General features: G+C 40.2%; 3 protein-coding genes across 5 annotated transcripts in view; 2 read left to right on the forward strand and 1 right to left on the reverse strand.

Moving 5' to 3' along the window:
• Window positions 1-12,594, forward strand: part of LOC143354449 (uncharacterized) — a 307,139-nt gene that overhangs the window by 79,970 nt on the left and 214,575 nt on the right. The window lies entirely within an intron of this gene.
• On the reverse strand, window positions 6-3,680 carry Fsn (F-box synaptic protein). 2 transcript variants are annotated; one of them, XM_076788549.1, is made up of 5 exons: window positions 3,311-3,680; window positions 2,704-2,977; window positions 2,535-2,625; window positions 2,285-2,340; window positions 6-2,228 (listed from the first exon to the last, which is right to left on the reverse strand). In XM_076788549.1, the coding sequence occupies exons 1-5, from the start codon at window positions 3,613-3,615 to the stop codon at window positions 2,136-2,138; spliced, it is 819 nt and encodes a 272-aa protein (XP_076644664.1). In that variant the 5' UTR covers window positions 3,616-3,680; the 3' UTR covers window positions 6-2,135. The 2 variants fall into 2 exon arrangements, with proteins under 2 accessions (XP_076644664.1, XP_076644665.1); XM_076788550.1 differs by having other exon boundaries at window positions 6-2,340.
• Window positions 4,065-7,434, forward strand: Mad1 (Mitotic arrest-deficient 1). Of its 2 annotated transcripts, none has more exons than XM_076788528.1 (7): window positions 4,065-4,375; window positions 4,460-4,717; window positions 4,989-5,219; window positions 5,293-5,729; window positions 5,802-6,254; window positions 6,364-6,668; window positions 6,741-7,434. In XM_076788528.1, the coding sequence occupies exons 2-7, from the start codon at window positions 4,460-4,462 to the stop codon at window positions 7,091-7,093; spliced, it is 2,037 nt and encodes a 678-aa protein (XP_076644643.1). In that variant the 5' UTR covers window positions 4,065-4,375; the 3' UTR covers window positions 7,094-7,434. The 2 variants fall into 2 exon arrangements, with proteins under 2 accessions (XP_076644643.1, XP_076644642.1); XM_076788527.1 differs by having other exon boundaries at window positions 4,065-4,287.

Consider the following 12,594-nt stretch of genomic DNA (forward strand, 5'->3'; position numbering starts at 1 on the left):
AGACGTTAAAGCATTAAAATAAAATAATTTATTTACAGAGCGATGTACAATTTTTTCTTAAAACACTCGTATTCCTCATTGTAAGAGTCTATACCGAGTATATACCGATGTTCCAAGCTTAATTGTATTCTGACTAAATTACTTCTTCTCTAAACGTTTGTACAGAATCGTTTAACACGGGCAGCTGTATAACTTTGCATGATCCATATGCACGTTCAGACACGAATATTATTTACAAAATGGAGTTAGAAGTGTTTCCACATGTACGTACTCTCTACATATGCGACGGGTCGGCGTCGATTAAATTGTAACACTTAACACTATAGTGTACATATATTCGCAACCACATCGAGATTACATTAAAAGAATCATAATAAGGCACCACTATACAACACATGTAGTCTTCATATGTTTTATCTTTTTTTCATAGAGTTTTGTTTCGTCGATCCAAAAAGGGTATAAATTCTAAATCAGTCCGCGACCCGTGGTACATGCGCTATCCAAGTAGATGAAGACACAGACGAAAAAAGATTTCCTTTACATCTATGATCGATTTGATAGATAGAATTCTGTGCAAATGTTTAGGAAAGAGAGAGAGAGAGAGAGAGAGAGAGAGAGAGAGAGAGAGAGAGAGAGAGAAAGAAAGAAAGAGAGTAACGTTACAAATGCTACACGCTTAACAAACATAATGACCATAATAAATATGTACATTACAATGTTTCTGCACACCTCTAACACATGTTGTCTGTAACAAACTTTACAGAAGATGATTTACAATTCTCACACTCAATCCAATACAATACTCTCTTATAACTGCTAAATGTAGAAGCAAATTAAACATTCATCTTATTGCGCATCCATTGCACAAATTCCAACGAAACATCACACAGAGGACACAGCACACGAAACGAAAAATAAAATCTCGATATCGTGTAGATGAATATCACAGGTACATAGTAAATTCTTAGCATCATCTATTTGCACCTTCAAAAAGTTAATCTACTTAAATAAAAATATCAATGATGGTGGCAATCATCTTGCAAATTTAAAAGATAGTTATGAACACCATAAGTGGAACACCCTGTATACTATTTTTATTTATGGCATTTAAAATATGTGTTAGAAAAATTGATGATAAAGTACGACGATGTGTAAATATTTCTAAACAAACTTAAGCTTAATGAATTCTTTCGAATAAATAACAGCCTTAGGAAAAATATAAATATCTCAAACATCTACACGGATATCATTAAAAAAAAAAAAAACTAATATGTATGCTCACTAGTAAAATAAAATGAATCACAGTTACACCATTTATAGTTACCGCAGTATTACGCGAACGGCGTTAAGGATAAGAAAAATTATTTTAATATTAATGGCAGACTGTTATGCCATGGTAAGTGACTATTTTTGGACACAAGTTGGAATAGCCGTTTCTTTGGCCGAAGATTTATACATACGAAGCATGTACTTTTATACAAGAAGAACATGAATATCAATACTGCATGGAAGAGTAAAGAATCTGAGAGTCCTTATACCTATGTACATTCGCGATTAACTTAAAAATTAATCTACGTGACTGGAAAAACGTTGAAATGAATCTGACTTGTGTTCATTTGAGCGACACGCAATCACATCGCGAAGGAACTTTATTATTACGAATGAATCAACTAAAAAATGTCGATCGACGCTGCCGTAACTTGCTTAAAATCGCACTGCGAATTTTTATGCGTTTATTCAGACCTCTATAAAATAATACGATAGAAATTTTCGACGAGATTTATTCATTTGCAATGTTTTCAGCTCGCCGAAGTAATACAGAAAATAAAATTCTGTTCTACAGAAATTGTATTTTGCATAAAAATCCGCAGTTTATTAGTGTTGTAAGTAAATAGTTTCATTATCAAACACATAGACCGTTCTGTCTATTAACAGATGCATGACGCCAGGCAAACATCGATTGATGTCCCGTCGTTGAGTAACTCTTTTTCCCGACTGTTGTCACCGTATAAAGCTCTATTACAGATTTATCGGTGTAAATGGAATGCTAATACTATTTACAATGTATCGAGTGAATGAACAGGCACACATCCTTTGTAGAGTATCGTACAGTTCATTAGTGTGCTAGTTCTACTTTAGAGTAGACGTTCCGGTATAACGCAGAGAATTCTGCATTTTTTAGATTTCACCAAACAGCCTTGGAAAAAAACCTCTGACACGAGGTATCTCTACTAGAAGTAAAGTGTTAGCCATCTAGCGGTGGTCCTAAGTACACCATAGTTACTTCTGTATTTCCATACACAGCGGACACGGATGGATATAATCTTTTATCTGGCAATCCTACATACACAATTTCATCATTAACATCTCTGTGACCGCTCTATTACCGAAAGTACTCTAGTTCTCACACAAAATCAAAAGAAAGTGCTTTAAGCATCCTAAGATATTTTCATGATAAAGTTTCAATGAAAAATGTGCCTGCGCCTACTAATCTATTTATCGCTAAAAATGTATCAAATATTGGGATACAATACCTCTAAATGCCACTCCCAAAAATTCGTAATTCTTTTCAAAAGACAATGTGTTATCATCACAATCTAATATTACCCTAATCCTTTCCCCAGCCTGTTAATTACAAAATTGTACACCTTAAGGTATATGCCATCATCCTCTAAAACATTTGCATGATTAAATATATCTTACCTGATACCTAGGGGCATTATTAAGCAATGGATAATTTCCTTGTACATCTCCATTGTGTAACAGATGATTATCTACCAGATTCCATCCCCAAGAATGCTCGTCGGACCCCAATAATGCTACATACCCATGGCACAGTAACGGTGCTTCTCTGGTAGCTATTCCTATGACTGCTACCGTGCCCAATGGTCCTTCCCAAATAATTTCCCAGGCGTGTCTGCCGTGTCGGAAACCAATTTTACCTCTACAGGCATCTGTGATTTGTGCGACAGGGTTCCTAGAAGAATTATCAGTAGGTAATGATGCGTTCGAATATTTTTAATTTACAATTATTGAGATTGTAAACATGCATCCGTGAGCAGTTATTCAATAATTTCTTTCTTTGGGCATGTATTATAAAAAAGAATGGTTAAAAATTTGAATAGAAAGGTTCTCGATATGTTTATAAAGTAATGTAAAATAGTTACTTTTAGTGCACCGTCAACCTAGTGTTAATTCATGTACAAATCTTGCATATTTGATCGGTTTCTTTGGAAATGTTGAGGCTACGATGTATCGTGTGACAGAGTGAAACGTTCGAGCTGTTGATTATTTAGTATTATGAATGTACCTGTGCAGAGTGAATCCATTGGATTTAATAAAAATGTTCCGTGAACAGTCGAAGGGATTCCACGCGTGATAAAATGCACGCAACTTCGATTTGTAGGTGGGCACCGATGACAATATATCGGAGCTGAGGGCCTCCTTCGCCAACTTCCTAATGCAGTGTATCCTCCACGCGTCATTGTTCTCGTCATTCAAGAATCGGTTCCAACGTTTGCAAACTAGCGCGCAATTTCTCAGCGTGTGCAGATCTAAATAAGAAAATATTGTTTCTAAAACATGATCAGATGCTCGCAGTGCTATATCGTCCATTTTGCCGGTTCTGATCGGGTAAACGAGCAAAACACACACGCGCGGAACGCCGCTCCGTAATCCTGTGTGGGATTCATATCAAACATTAGTGCTGGTTTTCATGAAAACAGTATGAACCACAGAAATTACACGATTTGCGAGTAGCTGAGTAGTTCAATTAATGTCAATACTCCTCTGCCATGTATAGCGTAATTTTTAGGTATAAATAGTAATAAAATTGGTTTAATTTACAAGTCAATTTTATATGGAAAATAGGTTGGCATTTGGTAATTGAAGTGCTAAAAGAATATTCTGATACCTCGTCTGTGACCTCGCCTGTGGTCCAGGCTCTAAGGTAAAGTTTAAATTTAGCGCCATTACAGCGCCGTGCGCGTCATAACAGTAGATCCTCATGATTTCTTCGGTCGCTCGTGCTATAGTGAGTCGCGCTTCTGCCACAAAAATAATTCGTGCCTCTATTGTCGAAACTTTAGCGCGATTATGTATTTGCGCGTCTATTGTACTTCCACAGAATAGAGCTTTATTGCATTAGAATACTCCGATTGCAGTGATGATAATAAAAGACTTTAAATCAGAAATCACGGATAAAGTACATAAATAATACGGCGGATGCTGCATCAGTATCTGCAATTATAATTATCAACTGGAGTGCATAAACTTCAAAATCACATGGTCCGTCATCTGTTTATGTGCAATCGAACAACCTACGATTTTGTATTTCTACAGTTTTTTTTAGTATTAGAATAGCACAGTATTCAGAGTAAGTTTCATTCGTAATTATGTATTACATAAATTTGTACATAAATTTATCTTTATTTCATATATATAAATAAATTTATTTCAGATGGATGACAAAGATCCAACCAGCGTGATCAAAATGATCAAGGATTTAAGATCAGCTTCAGAATCCTATCGTCGAAGCAGTGGGGCTCTTCCATTGCGATTATCTGGGACAACATATGTGTCGTTGAGCGATCAAGATGCTAGTACTATCACGCCGAAGAGACCAAGACTAGATGATTCTGCTAATGCTACTTTAAACAAGAGTGAAACAGAACCTGCTCCGGGCAGTCCTTGGGAATGGAGGCGGTTGAGGGGAGAGGTAATGACTGCTGCACTAAGAATTATAAAAATATTAGGTCAATGCAATAGTTCGTGCCAGATCCTTTGTTGTATTTTAGTATGAAATCAGGCATGAACTTTTGAACTGACCTAATACATAGAATCAAAATAATTTTTTTACTACAACAGAAACTGAAGAGTCAAGATTTATCATAGTTGCTGAAATTTTTGTTTCTATGTTTATACAAATGAAGAATTTGCAACAAGGAGACAGAGACTTACATCCTATACATATATCTTTATTTATCCAGGTATTATCATTAAAAACAAGATTGTCCCATCAGGAGGCTGCCGTGCAACAACTGCATAAAATCCGTCGGCAAATGGAGGAGGTTTTTGAGAAAGAAAAAGGTATTTTAGAGTTACAGGTAGAGCAAGAGAAGCAAACTATCAAACAATTGGAAGTACGGCTCGATATTGCACGTAGAACAATTCAGGAAGCGCGTGACGCTCGAACTACCGTCGAGAAAGAACTATTTCAGGTGCAGAAAGCTACAACTAGTCTTAATTTTGCACTACTATAATGTTGCGTCATAAATGATTTATACTTTACAGGTAAAAACAAATTTAGAGCAAAAGACGATGACGTTAATGAACGAGAACGCAAAATTGAAAGACGAGTTCAAGCAGTCTTCAGCACAAGAGATCACATCAACATTGAAAGATGTTAACGAGACCTCGGACATGCAATATAAACTCGACACAGCTCAAACAAGAATAACACAGTTAGAGGAGAAATTGAAGGAATACCAGACCAAGCAGCAGGAATTAGAATTACAGAATGTAGAGCTTCAGAGCATGAAGATTAAGATTGAGAGACTCGAATCTGAGAAAGCATTGTGGGAAGAAGGAAAGATTCTAACTGCGAGAGCAGCAAAAGCAAGTGAGTTGGAAAGAGAGCTTAGCGCAGCGAAAGAGACTATTTGCACATTGAGAGAATCGGTTAGAGGGAAATTGCTCTTGGAGGAACAAATGGCAAACGTGATGAAAAGGTATTGGTCTAAAAATTGTTCTTTCCATATTTACAGCAACTATTGCTAATCACCGGTTTTATGATCCCGTAGACTGGACCACACCGAGAAAATAGAGCAGCAAGTAGCGACGTTAGAAGCGAAGAAAACGGAACTGTCTTTGCGTTTGTCCGAATACGAATCGATCGGAATCACTGGCGGCCCGTCCGTTTTGAAACGCGAATTGAATCGTTTGCAACAAACCGAGTTGGTCTTGAAGTCGGAAGAGGGTCAGCTGAAGTCCCGATTGGACGCCGCGTTACGAGAGAATCACAGTCTACAGAAAAATTACGAGGACGCTAAGAAATTGGCCACGGACGTAACGGTTTCAAAAGAGAAATTGAACAAACTCGTGAGCAGATTGCAGAAGAAGATGATCCTTGTGACTAGGGAACGGGATAGTTACAGGCAGCAACTGGATCTGTACGAAAAGGAGATCACTGTGGACAGCAACAGCGCGATCACCGAGAGAATTCCGGCCTTGGAACGCACTATAGACGCTTACAGGTAAGCTTATCTTATCTCTTGTATCACATGCCTAACTGCACCCTCGAACAGAGTTGATTTAAATGGTGAAAAGAGTACCGTGAAATAGCGCAACGTTACGCAATTCCAGGGAACTAGTTACCAAATTGGAGTCGGATCTGCACGCAGTGGAGGGTCACAACCAAGTAGACGAGTGTAATAAATTGCGAAAGGAGATCGACCGACTGAAGGGTGAATTAGAGCATCGTGCACTGAAAGGTGACTTCAATTGCAACGCGAGGGTGTTGCATTTCACCATGAATCCAGCCGCCATTGCCGAGAAGCAGGCGGAAGAGAAGCAAATGGCGTTGATACGCGAAGTTGAAGAGCTGAGAGCCAAGGTAGCCCAAGGTGGAGCCTCAGTAACAACGACAACCTCTTCTCTTCAAGCACAGGGTAATTATTTCCATCTTGTCTCCTGGTTTGTATTTTATATGTATTTTATTTGCGAAATTGAAAAATCTTCAGAAATAGCGGAACTTAAGCAGACCCACGAGATCAAGATAGCCCGGCTCAAGGACGCGTTCAAGGCCTCGTCCCAGGAGTACCGTCAAGCCTGCTACCAACTGTTCGGTTGGCGAGTGGACAGATCCAAGGAGGGTCGCTACAAATTGTCTAGTCAGTACGCAGAGTCTCCCGAGGACTTCCTCTTCTTCCACATTGCCGAAGATGGCGTCGACCTGTTGGAAACCGCATTTTCCGCAACACTAGGGCCTCTGGTCGAGCAACATCTGCAGCGACAACACAGCGTTCCCATGTTCCTCAACGCCGTCCAATCGGACTTGTTTAGTCTACAAACTATGACCAATGTGATGAGCTAATCGCCTTCAACTTCGAAATACATTCTCATACTCGTATCCTGTTGGTCGAAAGAGGAGACCTAAATTGTAGCGTCAATCATAATAGTTGTCCCGTGTCGCGTGTTTGAGAGGCGTATTGTGACTGTCAATGAACCACGGGTCTCTTCCTTCGAAAAATATTAATAGGTCCATCCATAAAAAACATTGTCGCCCTTTGAAGGCGCTAATGATTGTCTTCGAGTTATGTCCAGTGCTTCTATGTTCCGGATACGAGAAAAGTTCGTGAACTTAGTATAGTCCTTAGCATATACTATTTCCCTTCCTCGCCTTTGGTAATCAATAAACTGCCATATCGTCGAACGACTATGCGAACATTCTTTCTCCTTTGTGTTCGGTGCAGAGCCAGTGCGACGTTCTATTGTTAATTACCGCGCGCACAGGGTGTACATAGACTGCAGCCTAATTTCGCATCGCTGCACAGACAATGCCGAATCGTTACGCCCTCCTTTCCGCATTAGTTGCTCCTTTCGAATCAAACACCATGCTCAACGGCGCGAAGCTAATCCAGGAACTGCACTATCGTTACTCGCTTTACTTATTACGGAAACCGACGGGAACCGCCAGCGAAATTATTTGTAATAACGCGGTTACGGTGCGTTCCGGGGCAATCGTTAACGCGGTTTTACTATCTCGTTCGCGGTAATACGCGATTTCGCGGGTAATCTTCGTTTTTCAAGGTTTATGCCAGATATTCCGCAGGGTTCAAGGCAGTTTCGTGGTTTTCACTCGGCTGACGCGGTAATGGACAGTATTCAGCGACTGATTACTATTGAAACCAACTTGTCTGTGTCTGACCATTGTCGGAATCTTCCACTTAAGCGGTCTCCATGGTTTCACGTTCTGATTAGGTGTGTTCGGGAACACTTTAAAAGAAAGGTACCGGGAATTGTAATACCAAACTTGGAATCATTATTAACAAGCCGCTGTGTTTTATTTTGTAAAATTACTGAAAAATTGTACGGTATGTTCAAAATAGTACATGTTTGTTTAAACTGACAGAACAATTCATTCTTTATAAACCAGTCCTCTATTAACCCTTTGCACTCAGAGTTGTTTTAACTACAGGATTAAACATTTCTCCCAGACCGGAATATTTCATGATTTTTGTCATTTTATGCATATGAAACTGGTCCAATTAATTCATACAATACTTATATGTTTTGTAATTTACTAAATACAAACAAGTTTAATAAAATATATTTTGTATAATGGTATTAGTTTTTTATTATTATACTTTTGAATTGACGTGAATGGCATGCGAGGCTGAATATGTAGCTTGAAAGGAGCTGTTAGAAACGAAGAACAATTTGTTCAACGAATATTTGTCGAAAATAAATTTGTCTAGAAGACGGCAAGACGATCTCCTTTCAAAAATCCCAGCGGGTTCCGGGAGCGGCTTTGATTAAACAAATTCCTCTCGCTCGATTTCTCCGTTGGAAGTGGATGCGGATGTTCATGGGGTAAACAATAATTCAAGGAAAATGAGTAAATTCTCAAGTAGCGGGCGGTAGCGCCAGAGAGAAACAGAGCGGCGAGTCCGTGTAGGTTAACAAAGCGATTCTTTCGCGGGGAGTTCGGAGTTTCCGTGTGCTGATGAAATTGGACGCGAGATTAACGCCGTCTATCTTGGCTCGGGCCCTATCCTGCAAAGCACAGAGGGATGCTAAAGTTCACCGAGAAATCCCTATGTTATAGAGCGCGACGATACTGTTTCCTGCGTTAAGTGGAGGATTCCCGCAATGGTCAGACACCGACAAGTTAGTTACAACAGTATCAATCACTAAAGGGCGATGCGACCTCGGAAGAAATAGATCTATTAAACGCTGTGTTCTAGTCAGGAGCTGTTCTACATTTTGGACACAGATTTAGACGTTCCTTGAATTGCTTGTAATTTCATTCATCGAGCTGCTTTCACTACTTGATATATATTAATCGTGACACTTCGGTGTAATTTCACTTCGTGCCTTATGGTGTCTTAAGTATAGGTACAGGATTTTAAATAAAACCTTTTTGTTGTTAGTTATTTTTTTATGAAACCTTCACTGATATACTCGCGACACTTTTCCGGTTAAAACAAGACCAAACACTATACCATTTGGATTATATTTGTTTGTTCGGCGACTTAGTAGAACCTCCGTTATCCGAACTGACGAATTGTAAAGCTAGCTGTATATACCATGATTTATCGTACAGGTTAGTAAAAATTTAATCCAGCATTGTACACAGTCATGCCCTACTGCGTTGTTCGGATAAGAGAGGCTCCGCTATATCGTGGATTAAACAGACAAATTTGCACCGAAGTGTATCATGTTGTATATCATTTTGACCAGAATCCCTACAAGCTGGTAAAAGAGTCATCAAAAAATAATTAAATGGGAAAAAGTTATTCGATGTTTTGTCTACTCACTATCCTTTTCTATGTCCACAGCTGGCGGAAAAATGACAATTGTACCAAAAATGAAATAAATCTCACCGCAAACTTCTTTCGAACATTCAAAAACTAGCATATTTAGTAACAAAATTATATTTTCTGACTTATCTTCGCTATTTATCTCACGCGATGCTGTGCTGATCATCGTTCGCTGTCCTCAGCGAAATATGTTACAGTTCAATGATTTCGTCGTTTAGTTGTTAAGCTACTGTGACGTGCCACATCAGGTGCAACGGTGCTATAGCGTTCGCAGAAGAATAGCGGACCGGGAACAGCCCTGAAATATTTAACGCTGTTTCCCGACGTTCCTCTGCGCCCCTTTGGTTATTTATCGTCGGATGCGCGATAATAAATACGCGGGGCACGTACAGGCGGGACAAGTGTATCTGCACACTCAATTCCGTGTCTCATAAGTTCAGCCGGGTGACTCAGCCGCTAATGAAGACTGCCGCCCTCCGGTTCGCCGCGGACAATGCAATTGGAATCGGTCTTCGGGGATCCCCCGGTTCCTTTTCCAGACACGTAGGGTTACGGGCCTTTGGGAGGGGAGGGGTGGGGAGGGTAGTGGGTGGGTGGGGGTAACGGATCCCCAGGGACAGATCTTCCATCGCGTGTTCCATCGTCGCGGCTTTTCCACCACGATAAGAATTCGAAAAGTCCTCCTAGCTCGCCCGTGGCTTTCGACGGCACGTTCGGTGGGGAGAAATTACGACATAATTGAGATGGATGATTTCCTCTCCTCCCCTCCCCCTCACCCCTTCCGACTGCCGAATTCACGGTCTTCTTTGCATGCAGATCCGCCGCGATCTCTTTCAGCCGCAAGATCCGCTGCACCGCTCATAATTGCTTCAGCGATTTTAGAAGTTCGAAAGAGTGCTGCGAAACGAAAGCGTCTACGTCGCTTGTATCAATGAAACAGAGATACGACGATCATCTGGTACGGAATTGCTCGAGTCATTCTAATTGAATGAATTGAACGTTTTTTTTTTATTTTTATCCTTCTCTATTGCAGTGGTGCACACTTTTTGTTCTAGTGCTTGATAGTCAGCCGAACCGATTTTATTATCCCGCTTCACCGTAAAATTCGTTAATGTGCTCGGAGTAATTCATGTCGTGGTAGATGGTAGTGCTAAATGGGAAACGAGAATATATCGTTCGAAAAAAAGGGAGCTCGGATTGTGCGATACGATACGATTCGCGCGCAACTCGTTTCATTTTCCGAAAAGTTGATTTTGGTTTTCGGGGGAACGTACGACTGAATGGAATTCGAGTAACGTTCCTATTCGTTATTCTTTACAGGCCATTACAAAAAAAAAAGGTTCGGCCGTGTACAGGTTCGATTTATTCTTTATGGAGAGTTATTACCCTTCAGCTGGTATTCGAAATGTCGGAGTTTGTCGTCCGTATTAGTCGCGAGTCGCTCAATGAATTTAAGTAATATTAATTGTGAGATGTGCAATGGATTTCGGTAATATATGAATGGCGCGACGCACGTAAGTTCAGGTGGAAGCAATATTTTATTCGGCGACAACGTACACATAATGGACTTCCGGACAGAACAATGCGTTTAATACATGGTTTATGCACGGTCATTTTCGCGAATTAGCGTTAACATTCTCCTCCAGATAGATAAAGTAAGGTACGCTATACATTATTATTATTATTATTATTATTATTATCTCTATTCACTTATCTTATTGTATTGCGCTATTGAACGGTTGATTACGGACAACTATTTCGAAATTAGTTCAGCCATTAGCACTCCGGTGCAATCTAGATGTAATAAGTTGCATAAATCTGAGTTATTTGAAGCACCTTAATAACTTCTACAACTTTGGACACCCAAACAAATTCTTTAATTTCTGAAGCTGTGAACAAACCTCTGCAAGCACCCTTAAATTTTTAGCAAATCATTAAATAAAATGAACGGAATATGAAAATTATTTCCAAGAATGGTACGATAACAGAAATTACATCCTGTGCAATCATCCGACCCAGATCACGTGACCCACGGTTTCGCACGTCATAGTCCAATTATATTAGTGCCTGTCCAAATTTCAAAAACATTTTCTTCTTCTCGCAGTCATTCTTTCGACTCGAGGTTCCCTTCTCGAATACCCTTTCTTCTTCCAATATCCCCAAGGGATGTTAAAATTGCATCAGCCGCATTTCGTACGTTTTCCAATTCGTTCAACTACACCCAATGGCGCACCAAGACTTGAATCAACTTCAGCAGAATACCATGTGACCCTGAAAATGGTTAAAAATGAACGAGCAGGCAGAAGTAATTAAATGTTGCATAATTTTTTACAGCACGTCTCCACGCATATCCTTAAACTACCCAGGCATAGGGTAGGGAACCCAATTACTGTGGAGGTAACAATTACTGTGCCAATATTAATTATACTTATTTTTAAAGCCTACTGAATATTAAAATAGATTTTCTAATATTCACTTTGCTTCACAAATAAGTATAATTAATATAGGCACGGTGGTTGGTACGACCACAGTAACTGACCCAAAGCAGGGACCCCCTTACCCTAGTTAATATCCGTTAATTGTTTTTAATGTCATTAGGTGCATTAGCACAGGGACACTTCTATGAAGGTTTCGAATGTCAGCATGAAAGTTGATTTTTTCATTCTTCCCGATTGTTAACACACCGTGCGGTATCTCGCGGAAAATCCACGCGTCACGGTGTGACGATGGGGGGTCGTTGCACGTGTACACGTCGAAGGTGTATGTGGGACACGGGGGACGTTTTGTACGTGCACACGGACCGTAGAAACTAGATGACCAAAAGCATTTTCGGGGGCTGCTAGTCGACAGGAACTCGATAGAACGGCGCCAGCTGCGAAGGGACTCGGAGTCGACGGGAACTCCCGCGCCGAAACTCCATTATCCTTAATTATAATCGCGTTTAATCGCAAACTCATCCAGCTCCATATGTGCGCCGGCCTTAACTCCTGCGTTCGAAGCACGCCTTCCCTCGGCGTTATCAATCTGGAATCAGCCGGGCCCTTTTTTGCGG

This window comes from Halictus rubicundus, chromosome 5 (genome assembly GCF_050948215.1).
Source record: "Halictus rubicundus isolate RS-2024b chromosome 5, iyHalRubi1_principal, whole genome shotgun sequence".
In the NCBI taxonomy this organism is placed as follows: domain Eukaryota; kingdom Metazoa; phylum Arthropoda; class Insecta; order Hymenoptera; family Halictidae; genus Halictus; species Halictus rubicundus.